The 21,338-nt window shown below is 41.2% G+C and overlaps 2 protein-coding genes across 2 annotated transcripts in view; one reads left to right on the top strand and one right to left on the bottom strand.

Annotated features, from left to right (window-relative positions):
* REV3L (REV3 like, DNA directed polymerase zeta catalytic subunit) overlaps window positions 1-3,195 on the bottom strand; it is a 253,112-nt gene extending 249,917 nt beyond the window's left edge. Inside the window, 1 exon segment of the mRNA XM_021008089.2 lies at window positions 2,893-3,195. Coding sequence (XP_020863748.1) covers window positions 2,893-3,031 — 139 coding nt within the window. The 5' untranslated portion in view covers window positions 3,032-3,195.
* The window catches only part of LOC110222883 (uncharacterized), a 64,254-nt gene continuing 45,945 nt past the window's right edge, over window positions 3,030-21,338 (top strand). The window contains exons 1-2 of the mRNA XM_078155578.1: window positions 3,030-3,427; window positions 3,877-3,942. Coding sequence (XP_078011704.1) covers window positions 3,030-3,427; window positions 3,877-3,942 — 464 coding nt within the window. The remainder of the gene's footprint in view (window positions 3,428-3,876; window positions 3,943-21,338) is intronic.

Below are 21,338 nucleotides of genomic sequence, written 5' to 3'. Positions count from 1 at the left end.
TAGATTTATTTTAGAAATCATTTCCACGCAACAGTATAATGTGACATAATTTATTTATTCAGAATCTGCTCATTCAGAAATAACACTCCTCATTAAGAAAAGACATCAAGACAATGTATTCCTCTGAAAACGTTCAATAACTGATTTGTCTCTGATACTTATTCCTGTATGACCCTGGGCAAATAAGTCATTTATCCTACCTGAACCTCAATTTCCTAATCAGTTGGCCTCTGAAGTCCCTTCCAGCTCTAGAGCTAGGATCCTGTGAACTCATCCTAAAAGTCAATGGAGGTCCCACCCTTCTAAATCAAGCGTTTAAGAGCACATCAGCAGTTAATGCTTGAATGTTATACTTGTATATGGCATATCATATAAGCTGATCATTAATTATAATTTTAATCATTCACATGAATAAAAATTATATAAACTAAATATTTCAGTAAGTCTGCCATCAACACTGAGGTTTTATTATAACTAATCTATTACATGGTCAAAAGACTGTTACACCCCAGATTCATTTTTAAAAGGCAATTTTTAAAGATAATTTTGTCACTAGTATGTTCATAGATCCAGAACTGGAAGAGAACTGACTGGTCATCTTGTTCACACCTCTCATGTTGCAGCTAAGGAAACTGAGTCCCAGAGAAGACGTGACTTGCTGAAGGTAATACAAGTAGTAAGTAGCAACACTAGCACTGAACCTCCAGGTCATCTGCAAATCTAATACTTATCTCATTAAAAGGGTGCATGTCTACAAACAATGAATAAATTTTACAAATTAATTTCCTGTTTAAAAAAAGTTGGGGGAGGGGAGTGTCTGGAGCTGCGAAAAAGCTACACAATAGAAGATAAAGTTAGTTATTGAAGGAAAAATTTCTCTCATTATGCTTTAAAAGTAGGATAAATTACTACATTTTTATAGATAATAGTTTCATTATTAAAATAATTTACTTTTTCATCCACTGAAATTTTCTATTAATTCAACTTTTGGACAAACTCTGGACTATACATTTTTGGACAAATACAAAATTAAAATTACTTTATGAATCATCCTATCAGAACATGAAAATTCACTCAGTAATGTTCAATAACACAGGAAGGGGGCAATTAAAATGAGCTGCAGGGAAAAAAATGTAACAAAATGTAAAAGTTATAATAAGCACAAATAACACCTGAGGCCTAGCATCTGTTTTATCATTTGACTTCTGACTGTACAAAGCTATGTCAACTTCAGGATTTCTCCTGTTCATTGTACCTGAGGAGAGAACAAACAAGATAACACAAATTCCAATTATGAACAAAGACAGCATCCCTTAGATTAAAAAGGACAGAAAACCTATCTTTTCCAGCACTTTATCTGCCCACCCCTCATATGTTCAAAGTTTCAAGTAGTACTCTTGTAACAAAACCCTACAGTTTTCAAATGCTCTATCTCAAAAGGTATCAACACCCCCTTTATCTCTATTAAAAAAAACAAAACACTAAGTCAACAACTGACTACTGTAGCGAAATGCTGCTATGAACGCAGATAATTTTAACAAAGAGAATCTGCACTAAAAGATAAATGACTAGGAAGAAATTTAGTCTTTAGGGAAATGGTATTATCTTGGTAGTCTACAGGAACTGGAATCTACTAATAAGATGAATGGTGAAAAGGGCAAGGAGCATCAAGTGGGAAATACAATTCAAAATCCCATGGGACAAAATGCATAGCTAGAGGTAAGGGCATCCCTTTCTGAGGAGGGAAGGGGGCAGTACTATTATTTCATGTAGGCAATTCAAAATATGTTAGAATAAAAGCAAAGTAATTAAAAAAGCACCTTGCAAGTTTAGCCAACATCCTAATCATATTACCATGAACCTCAGGAGCTTTTGAAAACATAGCTAAGGTCACTCTATTTCCCCCTCCCTCCTCATCTGCTGCAACACAGCCTCAAAGCAGCTCTTTTTCTCTAAAGATGTAGTCTAAAAGGCAATCCTGCCACCCAGCACATGGCATTTTCTACGTTTACACATGTGTATTTAATTGTGGTTCCTAACGAATTAAATCTATGACATGGTATGTTTTTCCTTCAGAAACAAATATTTCCTCCTTCCAAAGGTGCAAGCCTCTCTCAAAGCACTGCACCTGTGGGGAGCTGTCTTGTCCCCAGACTCTTGAGGCGTCAATGCAACAAACCCTTCAGGAATCAGACACAGCTCCCACAGGAAAGCCACATGGTCACTTCAATGAGAAAGCTATGTGGCCCCGGGCACCTCCCTCAATGTACTGCCCATTGAATCTCCGAGATTAAAGGAAAGGAATACGGAGCACTATGGCAGTGGTGATGGTGGTAACATTTTGACAACAGAAATGACCGCTTCCTCCTGTTGTAAAGCTATTTCCAGACAGAGGCAGTAGACGACAAGAAGCAAGACATGGTGGTGCTTCCCACCAGGTGATCAACACTGGGGATGGCTGGGGGGGACTTCCCCCGAACAGGTCCACGAAGGCCCCACAAAGACCATCCTAGCCGGGCAAGGCGGTTCTCTCATTTAAAGGGGGAGGGGGGTGTCGAGAAAGAGGAGAGGTAGGAGTCGGGAAGGAGAAGGAGGAGGAGGGGGCGGCAGGGAGCGCGGCGGCTCTCATCCAGCTCTCGGCAGCCAGGCGCAGTGTAAACACTCGGGGAGGCTGCTTCTCTCGCCTCCCTCTCCTCGCCAGCTGGGGGTGGAGGTGCCCCCTCCCCGCAGCCACGCTGCAAACGCACAGACAGACCCCTGTCATGCAGGAGAGAAGGGAAAGAGGGAGGGAAGGAAGGCACCGGCGGCGGTAGCTACAGCGAACGTACATGTGTATCCCTCTGGGTGGGTGCCCCCTACCCCAGTCGCCGCTGTCTGCCCCGTCGCGCTTACCTGCGGGGGTCGCTCCGAAGACTCGCACCACCGGCACCTTCTTGACGGGTGCCTGGGTGAAGGGAGATTGGCAGATATCCAGCCCCTGCAGCGGGCTGGCCATGTAGTAATCGGCAGTCACTATCCGCATTGAAAACATGTTCGCCGCCGCTGCCGCCGCCACCACCTCTCCCTCTAGTAGCCACACAGAGCAGCAGCAGCAGCAGTTCCAGCAGCAGCAGCAGCGCCCCCTCCCCGCCTGCCTGCCGGCCCCTATCTCCTCTCCCGTCTCCCCACCCCTCGCAGACACAGTGAGGAGGAGCAGGAGCGGCGGCGGCGGCAGGGCCCGGGGCTTGGGGTTCGCGCTGCTGCTGCCGCCTCCTCAGGAGCGCCGCGCGGGGGGCAAGACCAGAGAAGCCCTTAAGCTTTCGTCGCTGCCGCTGCTACTGCTGCTGCTGCCGCCGCCTCCGGGGATCACACAGGCTTCTCCGTCCCAGGCTGCAGCTCTTGTTGCCATGATGATGATGTCACGGACGCAACCACTGGGGGGAGGAGGGTGTGTGTGTGTAAAAAGAGGGAGGGAGAGGCGGAGGGGGGTGTGGTTAGGGAGAAGGAGAGGAGGAATGGGGGTCATTGGAAGGGGAAGGAAAGGGTAGGGTGGGAAGGAGGGGGACAGAAAAGAAAGAAAACGTGTTTTTCCCCCCGCCCCCGATCGAGCTGTTAGGGAGGGGGAGGAAGGGCACGCGCCGGGTCCAGCCCCAGCTGGGGCCCGGGGGAATCGATGACTCGGTCTGTGGGTACCGTCACCTGGGTGCGGGATAGGAGAGAGGGAAGGGGAGGTGGAGCGCCGATGTCATGGATGGCGGAGGAGGGGGTCGCCTATCAGTCACTCGCGGGGCAGGAATGGTTGAGGTTGGGGGAAGGGCGGCCGCGTTTGGGTCGGTTTTAGCGGTTACGCGGGATTGGCAAAGGCTGCGGCATTTCGCGGTTTTTTTTTCTCCTCAGACCGCCATTTCGTATCCTGCAGTGGAGGCGGAGACGGCGCCCGGCGCCTCCGCCCGTTTTCAGAAGGTAAGAGAATCCAGAGAAAGGGGAGGAAGCCCGGTGGGGGGGGAGGAGAAGGGCGCGCGGGAGGGGAGGGGCGGGGTGAGCGGGAGGAGAACGGACGGATGTAGCACGAGCTCTCCAGGTAACGTTCTGGGTTCCTGCGCGTGGCCCTGAGGCAGTGCGAGGGGCGGGGGAGCGCAAGGCTTCGGGCTCAGCCTATAAAAGGGCCGCCCTGGCCGTTTTGCTTCTTGTACGTGCTGGCGGCCGCTCGGGCAGCTACGCTCTCCTTCTTCGCGGCCTCCACCCCCACCCCCATTTACTCTCCCCTCCCCTCCCCTTCCTCCCACCCTTTGCTGCAGTGTGTGCGTCCTGCCTGTTAATGAGACCTGTTCGTGCTTGGCTGTGCTCGGCTGTGCCCTGCCCTACCCTGCAGTGCCAGGGGTTGGCAAATTGAGTGAGGATTTCCCAGTTCGGTGTGTCTCATATTACACGCCCCCACACCCCCTTCCTCCCTCTCCGTGCTTAAAGCTTCTCGTTTTTTCCTCGTGGCTCCAGAGCCGCCGCCTCTGTCTGCGCGTGCCTGGGTTTCCGTGAATACACTGCTGTCTGCCCGTGACCTTTCCCCCCAGTGGAATACGGTATTGAAAGACTTGGGAAAACAACGGAGCAGGACCAGAGTACCCCCTAGATAGGGTTAGTGGGGCCAACAAAAAAGTGTTACGCATTAACACTTTGTGTAAAGCCCGAAAGCAAGAGTAAATCTTTTAAAAACCTTAGAAAAATGAATCCAAACCCAATGAGTTGAAATTACATTAGGAGAAAAAATACCACCTTATACTGGAAGTCAGGTGATCTGGGTTCTTGCCTGTGTGACCTTGAACAAGTTAATTAGGATCCCCGGGCCTCAGTTTTTCTGGAGGTAAAATGCAAGTGAGGCATTTACCGATCTCTGGGGGTTTTTTTTCAGTTGTGTAAGATTTAATGACTTTATGTGGTTGGAGACAAGATTTCCTAGGTTTTAGCCCCAAGTACACCTTTGTAGTGCTGTAAGGTTCGGTCTGGCCCAAATGTTAAAACCCTCGAAAATGGATATCAAAAGGATCAGAGGATTTAAGAGCTAGAAGGAACCTCACATCATCTAATCCTTACAGATGAGAAAACTGAAGAGGGTGAATAACTTCCACAGTGTTTTATAAGATACCAAGTAGCCAGTTGCTTCAGGAATTTGTGGGCAGGCCCAGTGACTCCAGTTCCAGTGCTTTTTATACAAGGCTGGTTGTTGGTTAGCACTTTTGCCTACCTGTTTATTACACACCTTTGTTTTCATAGCCAATAAATTATTGCTTATTTGGACTGTTTTGAGAGAGCCTCATTTGATAGAATTGTGAATTTTAAAATACATTACACACTTCAGAGAAAGATCACTGAAAATACAATCATGAAATTTTTCATAAATGTCTAAACCATTTTACAAATGAGGAAGTTGAGGCCTAGAGAGTGAATCAATATTGAAGGTCATGGAAATAGTAAATGACAAAACCAAGATAACCCCAGGTCTTTTGACTTCTATGGATCACTGGATGTGTTCTTTTCACCACAGCTTAATTCCCTAGTAAAGAATGTAGCCAGTAAGAACTTTTGTTAAGTGGGTTTGAGATGTAACAGTATGGCAAATCAGCTCACACTCATTGGTCTTAGTATGTATGGTGGACTTCCCTCCATTGTCCAGCAAATATTTAAGTAAGGAATAAACTTCTAGGGCAAAATGTTATAATTCAGTTTCTTATACTAGGTAGATAACATAGATCAATAAAAGGCTTCTTGCTTTCATGAAGCTTTTAATCTTTTGAGGGGTTACACTTGTATATGTAACTATCCTAAGTATAACAATATGTAGGTAGACAAATGTCCTAGATATATTTAGATATAGATATACCCCTATCCTAGGTATGATAAAGACATCCTGAATCCCTCCTGTCTCCTTTAAGATGTTAGAATTTTGGTAACATGTATTCACCTGGACCTTCAAATCCCCTTTCTCCCTTCAGTACATTTAAGGTGATTGATCCATACGCTTGGACTGTGTACCCTTAGACTTGGTCTTTAAGAAAGAGTCGCAGGACATAGCCTAAGAGAACCAGAAAGAAATTCATAGAGGCTTTAAAGAGTTTCAAACTGAAAAGAGCCGCCACACATGCATAAACAGTATGAAAAATAGTCATGGGGGAAAAAACTGGAAGACATTAGGAAAACATTGCAGTAGTGTGGGAGAGTTGTAATGCATGGCATCCATGGATATAGAAAGCCTCCCCTTTACCCTAACTTCTTGTCTTTACCATCTTCTGCCCCGAATTTCATGTAAGGGATTCAGGAATCATGAACCAATTTCAAATGAATTATTGCTTTTTTTTTTCTGAAAGGGGCATATCACTCTACTCCCTTATGGTCCCACTTAGCATCTTGGTAACTTTCAGAATCAAATATCCCCTCAGAATGTCAGCTCTTTTGAGGGCAGGAACTGTTTTTGCTTTTATATTTGTATCCTCAGAGCTTAGTATGGCGTAATATTGGTATATTGTAAGAGCTTAATATATGTATTTTCAAATTCCACTAATTTATTCTCATGTCCATCTCAAGTCACTTCTCATCACTACTCATCTCCTGCCATCTGTTTTCAGACTCCACGTTGGACTGAAATTGTTGGCTTCCATATTTATTGCCAAATCCAACAGACTTTTTTCGGTCTTCATCCTTCTTTACTGCTCTGCAGCGTTTGACACTGGCAACTGCTCTCTCTTCCCTGACTTTGATAATACTCTCTCCTGGTTCTTCTGCTAGTCTGATGTCCCACCCTTTATGCATGAATGTACACCCAGGGCTCCATCCTGGGCCCTCTTCTCTCTCTGCACACTATTGGTGATTTTATTTGCTTTCTCTATGCAGATGACTCTCACGTCTTCATATCCAGTTCTCATCTTTCTCTGCCTGCCAGACATCTCCACCTTATAGTCCCTTAGGCTTCACCAGCTCAACTACCCAAAACAAAGGCATTATCTTTCCTCCTAAATCCACCCCTATTTCTAAGCTCCCTGTTTTTGTTTAAAGCATCACATTCTTCCAATCTCCCAGATCTACAGTTCTGATGTCATATTTTTCTGTCCATTTGGCAAACATTTATTAAGTTTCTATATGCCAGGCACTGTGCTAACTGCTGGGAATACAATGAATAAAAAGAAAGTTCCTGCTTTCAAAGACTTTTCGATCTAACTGGAGGAGACAGCACACTGAGGGAGGCAGGAAAGTGGGGGAAAAGGACAGGACACCAGAGGATATCTTGTTCCCTGGAGTTGAAACCAGGCAGAGCAGCAGATGCAAAGTGGAGTGAGTTGGGAGTCCAGTTTCTGCCCTCTATAAAGAAAATCATTGAGAGGAATGAGGTACTCCACCTTCTAGCCCTCCTGTTAGAAGGGAGAGGAGGCTGAGGGAGGTGGTGTCAATCAAAGCTTTGAGTTAGCAACAGGGTGATAAGATTAGAAGTGGAGCCTCTCCTGGGAGAGGCTTCTTGTTCCTTGGAGTGGAAACTAGGCAAAGCAGCATATGCAAATGGAGTAACTCCTAAGTCTCGCTCACCCCACATATACAGTTGTTTCCCAAATGTTGTCGAGTTTCTTTCTCCACAACATTTCTTGCATCTGTCTCTCCAGATTTCACACCACAACCATATTAATTCAGGTGGTCATCATCCGTTTGGCAATAACCTCCTAACAGACTACCTGCTTCCTCTTTCCCCTTTCCATTCTCCACTCAGCTGCCAAATTGCTCTTCCTAAAATATAGATCTAACCATGTCACTCCTGCTTAGAAAACTTACTGGTTTCCCATTGCCTCTAAGATAAAATGCACGGTCCTCTTTTTTGGCATTTAAAATGCTTTAAACCCCCAAAGCTTATCTTTGCAGACTGATTATGCATTGTTGCTTCACACGCATGCCGCATCCCAGGAAAATTGGCTTACTTGATGTTCCTGTGTGATATTTCAGCTCCTATCTTTGTGCCTTTGCCAATCAGGTTGTTCCTGTCTTCCTTACTTCCACCCTTTGGAAACTCTACGTCCCTTCAAGCCTCAGCTCAAGTGCTACCTTCTTTGAGAGTCCTTTCCCGATTTCCCCTTGTTATTCGAGCCCTGCCTCCCTGTGTAACATTTATTTGGGACACATACACACACAGTCTGCTTATTTATATACATACTGTTTTCTACCAGTAGAAAGTAGGACTTTTAAAATTTTTGTCTTTATCCCCAGCACCTAGAACATAGTAGTCTTCTTAATAAATGTTTTTTTGAACTGAATTGAAAAAAAGAGTTTATGGAGGTGGAATTAACAGAAATTTAACTACTAATTGACTTTTCCTCCTGTCTCACTTCCTAAAATAATCCTGAAGTTTTGAGTGAAGGTCAATAGTGGTACTGTCAATAGAAAGTGGAAAGTCAGGAGGAGTAGGTTTTTAGGAGTAGTAAGCTCAGGTCTATAGGTGTTGGAGTTTGAGATATCATGATAATGTTCAATTGTAGAGGTCCAATAGGTGATAGGAAATGTGGACCTGGAGCTAAGAGAGATTGGGGCTAAAGATAGCTTCGGGAGGTGAAGCTATGGAAATGAATGAGATTATGGAAGAAGAGAGTGAAAAGAAAAAAATAAATTCTAAAACAGAATCTTTGGGAACAATACTATTATTGGACTAAAAGCCAGTCATGGAGACAGAAAAAGATCGGATAGGTGTTGAGTGGAGTCAGGTACTGTAGAGAGATCTAGGAGGATGACAGATGAGAAAAGACCATTTTATTTGGCAATAAAGGAGATAATTGGTGACCTTTAGTAACAGTTTCAATAGCATTACAGAGACAAAAGTCAAATAGCAATGGGGTTGAGGAGTGAGTGGGTAAAATGGTGTCTTACTGGAGAAATCAGATTGTAAAATAGGAGCGTTGTGCTAAAATGCAGTATCTGAAAAATGCTCACAATTTTCTGAACAAACTGAATTCCAAATGCAACACATTATAGTAAAGTAACTCCATAGTTTTCAAGTTATAATGTTCCTAGGTAGGGAGAAAAATGATAACTATCAAATTAATGATTTCAGTATTTCTGAAAGAGGAGAAATTTTATTTTGCCTCAAATCAGTAGCATTTGGAGTGTTAATAAAAGGGGAATTCAACAATTCAAACCCTTTTTTGCATTCTAGTCAAAGAATACACACCTGAAGACGATTTCTTAAGCCATTTTCAACATGGTTCTATATTGTGTCATTTGGTTTAAATTGACAGCAGAATTTTAGTAGTCTTATAAAAGAGATTGAAAACCTGATACCACCATTCCCAGTTACTAGTATCAGTTGTGTTTTAAAAGAACTTATCCTTAATTAGTATATTGACATTTTGTTGTACTTTGTTGTTTAGTTGTTTTTCAATTGTGTCTGACTCTTCATTACTCTTTTTGGGGTTTTCTTGGCAAAGATACTAGAGTGATTTGTCATTTACTTCTCCAGCTCATTTTACATATGAGGAAACTGAGACAAACAGTGGTAAGTCACTTGCCTAGGTTCACATAGCTAGTTAAGTGTCTGAGGTTGAATTTGAACTCAAGAAGATGGCTTCCTGATTCCAGGCCCAGCACTCCATCCCCTGAGCCACTTAGCTGCCCATATTGGCATTAAGAACCTTAAATTAGCAGCACAAGGGACAGATAACAATAGCTTATATTTATCACTTTAAATATAAAGTTTGGAAAGGATTTTATGTACCTTTTCTCATTTGATACAGCAACTCTGTGAGGTATATAGTAGAAATAAAAATTCTGGAAGAGACAGCATAGAGATGATCTAGCCCAGAGGTTCTTTACATTTTTGTGTGGTAGACCCTTCTGGCAGTCTAGTGAAACCTATGTGTATGTATGTATATATACACACATATATGTATATTTGTATGTGTATACACACACAATTACATTGAAATACTGTCAGAATGTTTTTTAGAGTTCACAGATTTCAGGTTAAGAGTCCTTGGGGGTCCAACCCCTTCATTTTATAGAAGAGAAAACTGAGACCCAGCAAAGTGAAGTGATCTCATTGTCACACAGGTAGTAGCCAAACAAGGCTTCAAGCCTAGGTGTTGACCTCAACCTCAGTGATATCCTCATTTTACAGCTGAGGAGACTAAACCTTAGAAAGGTTAAGTAACTTGCCAAAAATCACATCTCATTTATGGCAGAGCCAGCACTTGAACCCAGGTCTCCTTACTCTAAACCCATTGCTTTTTCCAGTACATTATCATCTTTCAATAAATATGGGGAGAAAGGAATAGGACACATCAACATGCAGATGGTATTGGACCTAAAAAAATGTTTTTATATTATCAGCATCATCCAACATATTTATTTATCTTCCTAACTCTGTGCTCAGTATTGTACAAAACTAGTTAGTATCTGCCCTTCAGTAGTTTATAATTAAAAGACAATGATTCTCTATTGGGAGTATATTGAAATTTTTGCTGTTCTAATTGAGCATAATAAAGTATAGTGAAGTCAATAATGACTCTAAGGTCTCTTGCTTACTTAAAAGGTCTGTGATGTAGTGGCTCTTTCCAGTGTGGTAGAAGTGAGAATATATTTAGTAGCCTTATCTTCTCTCTATTTGAAGTGGTACTAAGACATTTAGGAGGGAAGTTCAGTGATAAATAGCAAGTTTGTATGCTGTGTGGATATAGATGAGTCCAGATAAATGACATTTAACATTGCTCAAGTTTCTGATGGGTAATGAAAGAACTGAGAACCAAGGAAAAAGCATTGGGGACCTTCCTGGCTTCATCTGCCATAGGTAGTTGCCAACAGGCTAATGAGCCTCCTAAAGAAAAACTGTAGGAACAGCCAAAGAGGGCACACCTATGAATCTGACGTTTTCGATTGATGTCATAAGAAGCTACAGTAATCTGTGGGTTCAGTGAAAGTAATTTTTTTGAGGTTAAAAATTTTAATGTCTGTCTTTCAGTTACATGTAGTGTTGCTACGTGTGTTGCTAGCTATCTTTGTCTTCTATCTCTGTCTTTATCTGCTACCACTTATGTTACAAAAATTAGTTCTACTTTGCTAAATAGCCTGTCCTTTCAATATCTTTTTTTCATAGTTGTAGCTCTCTTTCCCAGCCACAAAACCAAATCTTTTTATTCACCCTTAACATGTTCATTGAAAAGTGCTTGTTGATTTGACATGATTCATATTTTTGCTGATTTATATTGTGTTGCCTTCATTTTGTTCTGTAGTAGATTCAATAAAGTTCAGTGTACTTGCTCCAATCATTCTCTTCATCAGTTAAGAACTCAACTTCCCACCTACTATTGATGATTCCAGCTAAAGAGAATATCTGCTGCAGCTAGTCAGAGGAAATCTTTATTCAACTTCTCAGTTTTTATCCAAACTTTAGAAAGCTACAGAGCTTCTTTGGTAACCTTTAGGAAACGATGGAGCAGAACAAGCCCTCTTTCCAGAAGGATTTCTGAAGTTCATGTAAGTATGGAAGAATCTAAAGGCAATATCCTTTAATTTAGTTTCTTCTCTAAGAGCTAGCACTTTTCTTCACATAGGAGAGTTAGAATTGGACATTATAAAGAGAGATACGAAGATCTTGTTCTTTTTGGGTTTTTTTGCAACTTTGCCGTTTATTAAGCTCTACTGTGAGAATAAAAAACTTTACAATCTCTTTTAATATTGCTTCTAGTGGTAGTCTGTCATTAGAGGCACTAATGAAGGTATGCCTTAATGATGGGGATTGAAGAAAGAACAGTGAAAGAAACTGTAGTATTCTGAACCTACCTGGATTGATACTGTGTAGTGTGTGTGTGTGTGTGTGTGTGTGTGTGTGTGTGATTGTAAAACCAGAAGACTCAAAAGCTACCCTACTTCCACCATCCAAGGTTAAGTCTGAGCCATTCCTCTGTGACTTGAAAGGCTGGGGAAGAGAGTAGGAGAACTAAAGGATGTTCCTTTTGCTTGTTTGTCCCAGGATATTAGGAATATCACCATTCAACCAGGGAGAACTGGAAACAAAAATTTGGTGGGAAGGCTACAACTGGACCTTGAATTTGAATAGTATGAGGGCAGTTTAAGAGGGAGAATAGTGCCGGAGGCCACATAAATGAGTCAAGCTCAGGGGCAAACATGACAGCATAGGCTATTTGGTCACATTGTCTCTAGAGACAAAGGAACACAAGTGCCAACTTCACTGATAAGGGCATTGCAAGCGTCTAAAAGAATTATTTCAAACTAGTTAAGTCAAAAAGGACAGTTCAAAAGCTAGTGGTATTTTCTAAGGCTGGAGACTTGATTTCTCAAAAAAGTGGCAGGATGGTGGTAAGAGGGAGATGAGGAAGGCAATTCTCTACCAGCTCTTTGTAGAGAGAAAAGGGTATTCTTTGTAGAGAGGAAAAGGTATTCTTTTTCAAGGGAAGAAGGAAAAGGTAAAGAGGGATCTCACTTCCTTCCTTGTAACCAGAAAGTAGTACAAAGAGATTTGGGATTAGGGATTGGCACAGCGGCAGCGAGATTGTACTGAGAGTAGAGGCTTCTCTACCCTTATCTAGAGGTTGGAAGTATATGCCAGAAGGGCTAAAACATGTATAGCTGTGCCGGAACAAATCCATTAACTAGAAATCAAGAACTGACCTAAGGAACTAGCTCAGCAAGAGTAGACTACCTTTCCCAGAGATTAAGATTTGATAGATGTAATAATAGCTTGTATTCATTTAGCATTTTAAAAATTTTTACAAAGCACTTTCCTCAAACAGCTTTGAGAAGCATATAGTAGGGATTTACAGGCCTAGTTCCCTGCAGCTACTCATGGGGTACCGGAATTAACCAATAAGACATGCATAATTTTTGTAACTTTTGCCTTTTGATTTACAATAACTGTTCTTTTTCTGAAAATTCATGAAGCTTGGTAGACTGTTTTCGGGGAATAGGGAGAAGAAAATGCCTACATATTTTATTACTAATCTACAAAACATCTGCCTTTTATTCTTGATGGGCAAAGAATTAAGGCTTTAGTTCCTAGAGGAAGACATTTCCAGTGCCTCTCTGTCCTGGCACTTTATATCTGTTTCAGTCTGCTGTTGTTTTTCAGATTGTCCAGTTATACCTTAAGAAAAAGATATAAAAGAATTTCTTAGATTTCAGTTTTCAGTTTTGAAGGATATTGTTCGTTTATCAGTTGTTCAAGAATTTTGAACACCTGCTATATACCCTCATAGTCTAGTAGGAGAGACGATGCTAATATAAAATCTGATTAGAGACCAGCTGAAAATACCAGAAACAATTAGTGCCTAACGTGAGAAAATGAATGAATAAATAAGTCATCTATTACGTTCTTACTGTGTGCAAAGCACCATGCTAAGTGCTGGATATGCAAATAGAAAAATATGATAGTCTCTGCTTTCAAGGAGCTTCCCTTCTATGAGGGAGACATTACATATGGAAGGTTTCAGTTACAAGTCAAATGGAAAAGTCCATAGTCCTTAGGGTATAGCTGCAAAGCAGATGTTAATGCTGCTTCTTTAAAGTCATTTCCATTGATAAAATTATATCAGTTTCCAATGTTAAATCATTTGATGGTACATTAACAGTTCTCAATGGCAAGAACTTTCTTTTCTGGGTCTTCAAGAGCTTTGTCTCTACACCTACAGGAGCAGTTGCCAAGCTGCATCTATCCATTGGGGTTGCTTCCTAGGATGATGTTTGAAGACTCTGGTGCTAGATGCACTGCTATTCCCAAAGCTCTTGGTTTTAGAGTCCTGGGCTCTCCCCAAGAGAGTTGTCAGGGAGTGAAGCATAAGGTGGTGGCTGTTGTTTGAATTGCCTGACATGCTGCTTCCTCTGTCTCTCTGGATGCCTTTCTATTCAGCAAGACTGGATTGCTTGCCCTGTGTATGTTAGTTGGTCAGTGATTTGTGGGGATGGTTGGCCTCTTGGCTAGCCTCTTCTCCATAGGAACAGCTTCTCCAGAGGTCTAGGCTGGAAGCAGGAATGGTGGTCGGGGGGTGTTTTCCCACTCCCAGGGCCTATCTGTATGTTGGCAGCAGTTAGCAGTCGTTACAGGTGATAATGAGGAAGGTGGGTCCCATTTCAGTAATGATTTCTCCCCTCAGTGATGGCTGTGGGGACTGAAAGTAGATCTAGTGGTACTGCTTTTCCCAAGGCTCTTGGGTTGAGGATCCTTGGTTCTCCCCATGATGATCTAAAGGAAGATGGTGATCACATTTGTGGTAATGGTTTGATATGTTACTCCCATCTGTCCTCCAGGATGCCATGCTGTTTTTAGCTGGGTTGGCTCTTCTTCCCACTTATGTGTGACAGTTGGTTGATAATAGGGGAATGGCCAGCTCCTTCTCCATAGGAGGTATGTCCCTATGTGGTAGCTAAGGGGACTGGGCTGGGTGCAAGAATGGAGGTTGGGGGTGCCACTGCTCCAGGGATCCTGGGTCTGTCTGCTTCTTGGTGGCAGTGGGTCCACATTTGCTGCTAAGGGTGAATATGAATTAAATGCCAGCTGTGTAGTAGAAATTAAAAGTGCTATAGAGATTCAGCAAAAGGGAATATCATTGAAAGTTGGAGAAATTAGGGCAGATTCCATGGAGTAGTAGGAGTTGAATTGGACATTGAAGGGTTAGGAAAGGCAGTTCACCTCTCTGGTCCTCAGTTTCCTCATCTGAAAAAATAAAGGTGTTGGATTAGAATGGTCTCAAAGGTTCTTGCCAGCAGTGAATCTACAATTATTTGAGTCTATGGCCGTGCAAACCTTCAAAGTATCCTGGCTTAACCTTTTTCTGTAGAAAGAGTGAGTGTTGTCACTATGGACAGGGCCTGGTTAGAAGCAAGACCACCTGTAGCTCAAGCTCAAGGGTCTAAAATACCCCTTTCTCTTAGTGAGATACAACTATTATGTGTACTACTATTTTTGAAACCTAATTATATTGCCTTTTGTTTTCACAAACTTATGTATTTATATATTTTCCATTTAATCACTAAACATGAATTTGGAAATGGCTTACTATAAGCAAACTCTTGTTCCAGGTACTGTAGTATACAAGAAAATATTAAAGCCATGACCCCTACCTTAAGAAACTTAAAATCTAGGGAGGAAAATAAAAGGGTTGTTAACAAAACATATACACAAATAATGGTGCCTTCTTTATTAGTCTAGTGGTAAGTATCCCTGTGTGTCACTGCAGGGATCATGGTTCATTTCCACAAGAGGGAAGATTCTCATGCATTCCTTTGAGAGGCAATATAGTATAGTGGAAAGAGTGCTGGACATGGAATCAGGAAAACCTGGGTTTGAGTGCCATCTCAAACCTTTAATAGCTGTGTGACCCAGAGCAAGTCACTTAAGCTCTCTTGACTTCAGTTTTCTCATCTGTAAAATGAAGGGAGTTGAACTCAGTAACATCTAAGGTGCCTTACAACTCTAAATCTATTACCCTTTGAACTGTAATAAAAGGGAGAATGTCAGAAGTGCAAAGGAGATTTCTAGACAAAGTGCTTTGACAGATTTAAGGAGGGGAAAAAAAACTTCACGTGGAACTCAGCAATCCAAGTTATAGTGTTCAGTAGCCAATAGTGAGTAATTTTTCAACTTTTCAGTGCTTCTCTTTGTTAAAGGTAAACCGTGTGAAGAAAAGAAATGCTACCATGTAATTTAGGAATGTTAGAAGCCTTTACTGCATATGCTTATGAGGATATCAGGTTTAAATGAGTATGTGGAAACTGTGCCCTAGTTTCAGACCAGGTCTTCTACAGCTAAGTAGAGTATTGAACGTAGTATTTTAGTCAAGAGACACTGGCTTTCACAAGTTCAAGCAAAAAGTAGGTATTTCTTGCTTGAATTAATGGTGAATCCACTAATTTCTCTACTGAACTTTAGCAGATAGAGCCTCATGATAAAGATGCAGATGAGAAGTTCTAGTATCTTTTGCCAGTTTTATAAGTTTGTAAAAATGCTTTGCTGTGTTTCTCTGAATTCAGGTTTTCTGTTGTGAGATAACTTCATATTTTTTCTTCTATATTTTCAGTCTTTTGATTTTGTTTTAATATTTCTTATTGTCTTATGATGGAGTCATTGCTTTCTATTTAGTCCATTCTAATTTTCAGGAAGTGTGTTACTTGGGCAAGATTTTGTACCTCTTTTGCCTTTCTGGTAATTCCTTTGCCAGTTATTTCTTTTATAGCTCTTATTTCTTTTCCATTTTTCCTCAAGTGCTCTCATTTTATTTACTTAAAAAATATTTTTACCTCTTTTTTAACTCTTCATCTCTTACAGGAATTCTAGTTGAGTTTGTGTTTTTCTCTGAGGTATTGCTTATAGATGATTTGGAGTTGTTTTCTTCTTATGTGTTTGTGTCTTGAGCATCCTTGCCACTCTAATAGCTCATTATGGTGGTATTATTTTATTATTTGCCCATTCTTCCAGCCTACTTCCTGACCTCATACTTGATGTTAGGGCTGGGATCTGCCACACTTCTAAAGTGAAGGTCAAAGCTGGTCCCATTGCTGCTTTCTTGAGATATTGAGTATTGTTATTATCTCAGGAGCTAGCTGGAGACTGCAAGCTTTCAGTGCCATCTGACCCAGGACAAAGTCTAATTGTTCCTCCCCTGGTATGAGTTCTGCATGCTCTTAAACCTAGGCTTCTGTCAAAACAACAATAGATGCTGTCAGCCAGTCTCCAGCTGTAAAGTTCTGTTGGTTCACAGTGATAGAACTTCAGGGTTCCCTTTGATCTGGGTTCCTGCCCTGGTTATTCCTATGCAGGCTGGTCTGGATACTGGAACTGAAATCCTGCTCTGCTCCTAGAGTCTCATCCAGAGCTTCTGAGCTTTCTCATTTCTCAGTACACAGCTCAGGGCCTTCCTGCCAAAGGATCCCTATGCATGTCTCTCTTCTCAGTGTGCTCTGGATCTGTGTTATGTAGCTTGATAGTGGATAATAAAACTGCTGATAGACATCTATCCCAGTTGTATATACCCTAGTTTAGGTCTTGGAGTTTTCTGAAGTGATTATGTGGCCTCTTCTTATGTGCACAGCTTCTCCCTGGGTGCTGGAGTGCTCCTGAGTGGCTGTGTTCCTGGTTGGCTTGCTCCTGGCTTGCTCCAGACCCTAATGGCTTCAGGTCTCTCTCTGTCTCCTTATGTAGACCTGGAGCAGACAAAGGACTCACTCTGACTTTTTCTGTATTTCCCCATCAAGATTTGGTCTGGTATATTTTCTAACTCTGTTTGGAGGAGTTGAGAACAGGATCTCAACTACATTGCTTCCTAGTACTCTGCCATTTTGACTTGGCCCTTCCTTTGCATATATCATTTGTTACAAACTGCCTTCAAACTGGAGAGTCCCTGCTGTCAAGGAACTTGCATCCTGTTCCACATCACTTATTTTTGTTAGTGTGTCTGTCAGCAACAACTACAAAGTTAGCAGTTGTATTCTGGTCTGCTTCTTAATTTCTTTTCTGCCTCAGGCCATTCCAGAAGAAATGAAAGGAGACCAATGGGCTGGGAAGTTACAGCCACTTCTTGAAAAATGATAGTTTCACCTAGTGACCATAGTCTATCATGTGATTTAAAATATATTCTATACCAATAGGACACAAGATCCTTGAGGCCAGGACTTTTTCCATTTTTGTCTTTGTATCCACAGAGCCTGACATCGTGTCTTATATATAATAGACGTTTAATAAATGTTTGTTGACTTGAATATGCAGTGCAAATATTATTCCCAGTTTACACATAAGAACTCTAAGCCTCAGCTAATGTATTTAATCGCATTTGTACTCTTGTGTATCACAGCAGAAACTTCAAACTAGTCTCCTAACTCCCAAATCCAATGCTCTTTCTATGATATGATATGTCATATTATGCACAATAAATACATAGCTGTAGTTCAGAACATAGTAACAGAGAGGTACAAAATATTATTTGAGGTTAGTGGCAAATTAATTGTCCTGCCTTGGGCCCTATTTTAGTGTTGAACCTTTGTTAACACCTTGTATTAGTTATCTTTTTAATATGTGGATCTGTGCTTTACCTCTCCTACTCAAATGTAAGCCGCTTGTAAGCAGAGATTTTTTTTAAATACTTCTTTGCAACTTTCATGACAGTGCTAAGCACAGTGTATATAGCAGGTACTCAATGATTATTTGTTCATTTTATGTTGATTATAAAGTACTAGATATGAAATAGATTGAATAACTGTTCATTTGCTCAAGTTGTAAAACAGAACTTCTAAATTTTAGTCCGTTCAGTACCCCAAAGTTTCATGCTAGCTAGTTGGAAATAACCAAAGCTTCAGTCAGTGATAGCTGTTGTGTTGCCATTATCATTTGATCAGAATTCTAAAACCAGGCTATTCTCGTTATAAATAGAGAACAGGAAACCTAGGGACAAACTGGTATAATATGAATGGATCTAGTAGAGTTAGGAATGGTTAAGAACAACCACCTCCATCCTTCCTACAAAATAACCAATATATAGTACTGGACAATTACTCCTTCAACCAAAAAAAGAATTGAGGTCACCTGACATTTCATCTCTGGCTAGCATATAATGTACCAGTTGGGCCTAATGACATGTGTAGCAGTTTATAATTATTTCTCCTCTTTTCTGCCCATCAGATAGGACAGTATATCTGCTAAAACCGTCATAGGTTTCAGTGGTTTTTGCCTACCTTCTTTGCCCTTTGGCTTGTGAACTTTTACTGGTAGTAGTCAAAAATTGAAAATTTAAAGGCTGTCATTACCTAAACAAATTAGGGTAAAAGAAGGTAATGAAATATTGTGCCATCTGAAATGACAAAGGGGGCTGTTTCAGAAAAAAGCTGTTAAGATGTCTGTGAACAGATGCAGAACAAAGTGAGCAGAGCTAGATTGTTTGCTATTTTTTCTTCATTCTCAAAGAATACCATGACATCTGGTGGGTGATGCCTTGACAGGCAAGTGAATTGCATTTAAGTGAGAGAGGACTGTGCAAAGTCACCAGCCTCACTGTCTCCTCTGGATCCATCTGGGTGTGGTGGCCATATATGGATCAGGACAACTGGAGCTAGCCCAGGATGCAGTGGGGGACCTTGGCCATTTCAAGCTAAGGTCTCAGTTTGACTGAGATAGTAAAGCTGGTGACTTTGCACACTTAAATCCAATTCACTTGTATGTCATGGCATCACCTCCGTGATGTCGTAGTCCGCTTTGAGAATGAAGGACAAACAGCAACCTCTGTGAGTAGAGAGCTTCCAGTTGGGCAATACGGCTTCTTTTTTTTCTTTCTTTCCTTCTTTCTTTTTTCTTCTTTTATTTCTTCCTTCCTTCCTCCCTTTTCTTCCTTCTCTTCTTTCCCTCTTTACCTTCCCTCTTCACATCAGGTATCACATCCTTACCTAGCTGGTGCTCTGCCCAAAGGGAAAGTAAATTTTAGTCTCTGGAACTTTTTTGTTGTTGTTGTTTTGGTTTTTTCTCTTAAAGACCAGCCTTAACCCCAAGTCACTGGTCCCAGGCAAAGCCCTACTTGGGCACTTTTGGGGCCCTGATTGGCTCAGAATGAATAAAAATAACGTGTTTCTGTTTTTGTCAGAAACCCTGAGGGTCTCTCCGCAGTAAAAGCCTTTTCTTGTCTGTTTTATGTGAGATAATTTGCCCCATTCTACCTCTCCCTTTCTCCTTCTCCCAGTATAATACACTCTTACCCCTTAATTTTATTGTCCAGATATCACCTGTTCATCTTCAACTCACCTTGTGCCTTCTATCTATCTATCTATCTATCTATCTATCTATCTATCTATCTATCTATCTATCTATCTACATACATAGAATTTTTCCCTCCGACTACCCTAATGCTGACAAAGGTCTCGTGAGTTACAGATATCATCTTTCCATGCAGGAATGTAAACAGTTCAACCTTAATAAGTCCCTTATGGTTTCTCTTTCCTATTTACCTCTTCATATTTCTCTTGAGTCATATATTTGAAAGTCACATTTTCTATTCAGCTCTGGTCTTTCCATCAAGAATGCTTGAAAGTCCTCTATTTCACTGAATGTCCATTTTTTTCCCCTGAAGGATTATACTCAGTTTTGCTGGGTAGGTGATTCTTGGCTGTAATCGTATCTCCTTTGCCCTCTGGAATATTGTATTCCAAGCCCTCCAGTCCCTTAATGTAGAAGCTGCTAAATCTAGTGTTATTATGCTTGTGTTTCCACAATACTTGAATTGTTTCTTTCTGGCTTCTTGCAATATTTTCTCCTTGACCTGGAGACTCTGGAATTTGACTATAATATTCTTAGGAGTTTTCCTTTGGGAATCTCTTTTAGGAGGTGATTGGTGGATTCTTTCCGTTTCTGTTTTGCCCTCTAGTTCTAAACTATCAGGGCAGTTTTCCTTGATAATTTCTGGAAAGATGATGTCTAGGCTTTTTTTTGGATCATGGCTTTCAGATAGTCCAGTAATCTTTCCTGGATCTGTTTTCCAGGTCAGTTGTTTTTCCAATGAGATATTTCACATTGTTTTCTATTTTTTTAATTCTTTTGGTTTTGTTTTACAGTGTCTTGATTTGTCATAAAATCACTAGCTTCTAATTGCTCCATTCTAATTTTTAAAGAAGTATTTCTTCAGTAAGCTTTTGGACTTTGCTTTCCATCTGGTCAATTTTGCTTTTGAAGGCATTCTTCTCCTCATTGGCTTTTTGGACCTCTTTTGCCATTTGGGTTAGGCTATTTTTAAGGTATTATTTTCTTCAGTATTTTTTTGGATCTCCTTTAGGAAGCTGTTGCCTTGTTTTTCATGATTTTCTTGCATCACTCTCATTTCTCTTCCTAGTTTTTCCTCAGCTTCTCTTACTTGCTTCTCAAAATCCTTTCTGAGCTCTTCTTGGCCTGGGACCAATTCATATTTTTCTTTGAGGCTTTGGATGTAGGAGCTTTGGCTTTGTTGTCTTTTTCTGGTTGTATGTTTTGATCTTTGTCGCCAAAGAAAGATTCTGTGGTCTGACTTTTTTTCCAAAGTTTGCTCATGATCCCAGCCAATTAGTTGAGTTATAAACTCTTTGTTAAGGTAGGGGTCTGCTTCCAGTGTGGAGAATGTATTGTCCCAAGCTTCAGAGTTTTGTGTAGCTGTTTTCAGAGATACTTCTAGGGACCTGTGAATTTTCAGTTCTTTCAAGGTGATATTATTAGGGGCAAGGTGTTTACTCCTTTCCTGGCCTGTGCTGTGATCTTACAGTGACCACAAGCACTCTTTTCTGCCTTGGAATTGTGAGGAAGATTTTCTATACACCACCACTACAAGCTCCACCATGCCAGCGCTCCTCATCGCCCTAGGACTGCCACGCAGAACTGTGACCCA

The sequence above is a fragment of the Phascolarctos cinereus genome, unplaced genomic scaffold (genome assembly GCF_003287225.1).
Source record: "Phascolarctos cinereus isolate Bilbo 61053 unplaced genomic scaffold, phaCin_HiC Scaffold_5;HRSCAF=322, whole genome shotgun sequence".
In the NCBI taxonomy this organism is placed as follows: domain Eukaryota; kingdom Metazoa; phylum Chordata; class Mammalia; order Diprotodontia; family Phascolarctidae; genus Phascolarctos; species Phascolarctos cinereus.
The sequence above is the reverse complement of the archived record's forward strand: the minus strand, read 5'-3'. Positions and strand labels throughout refer to the sequence as shown.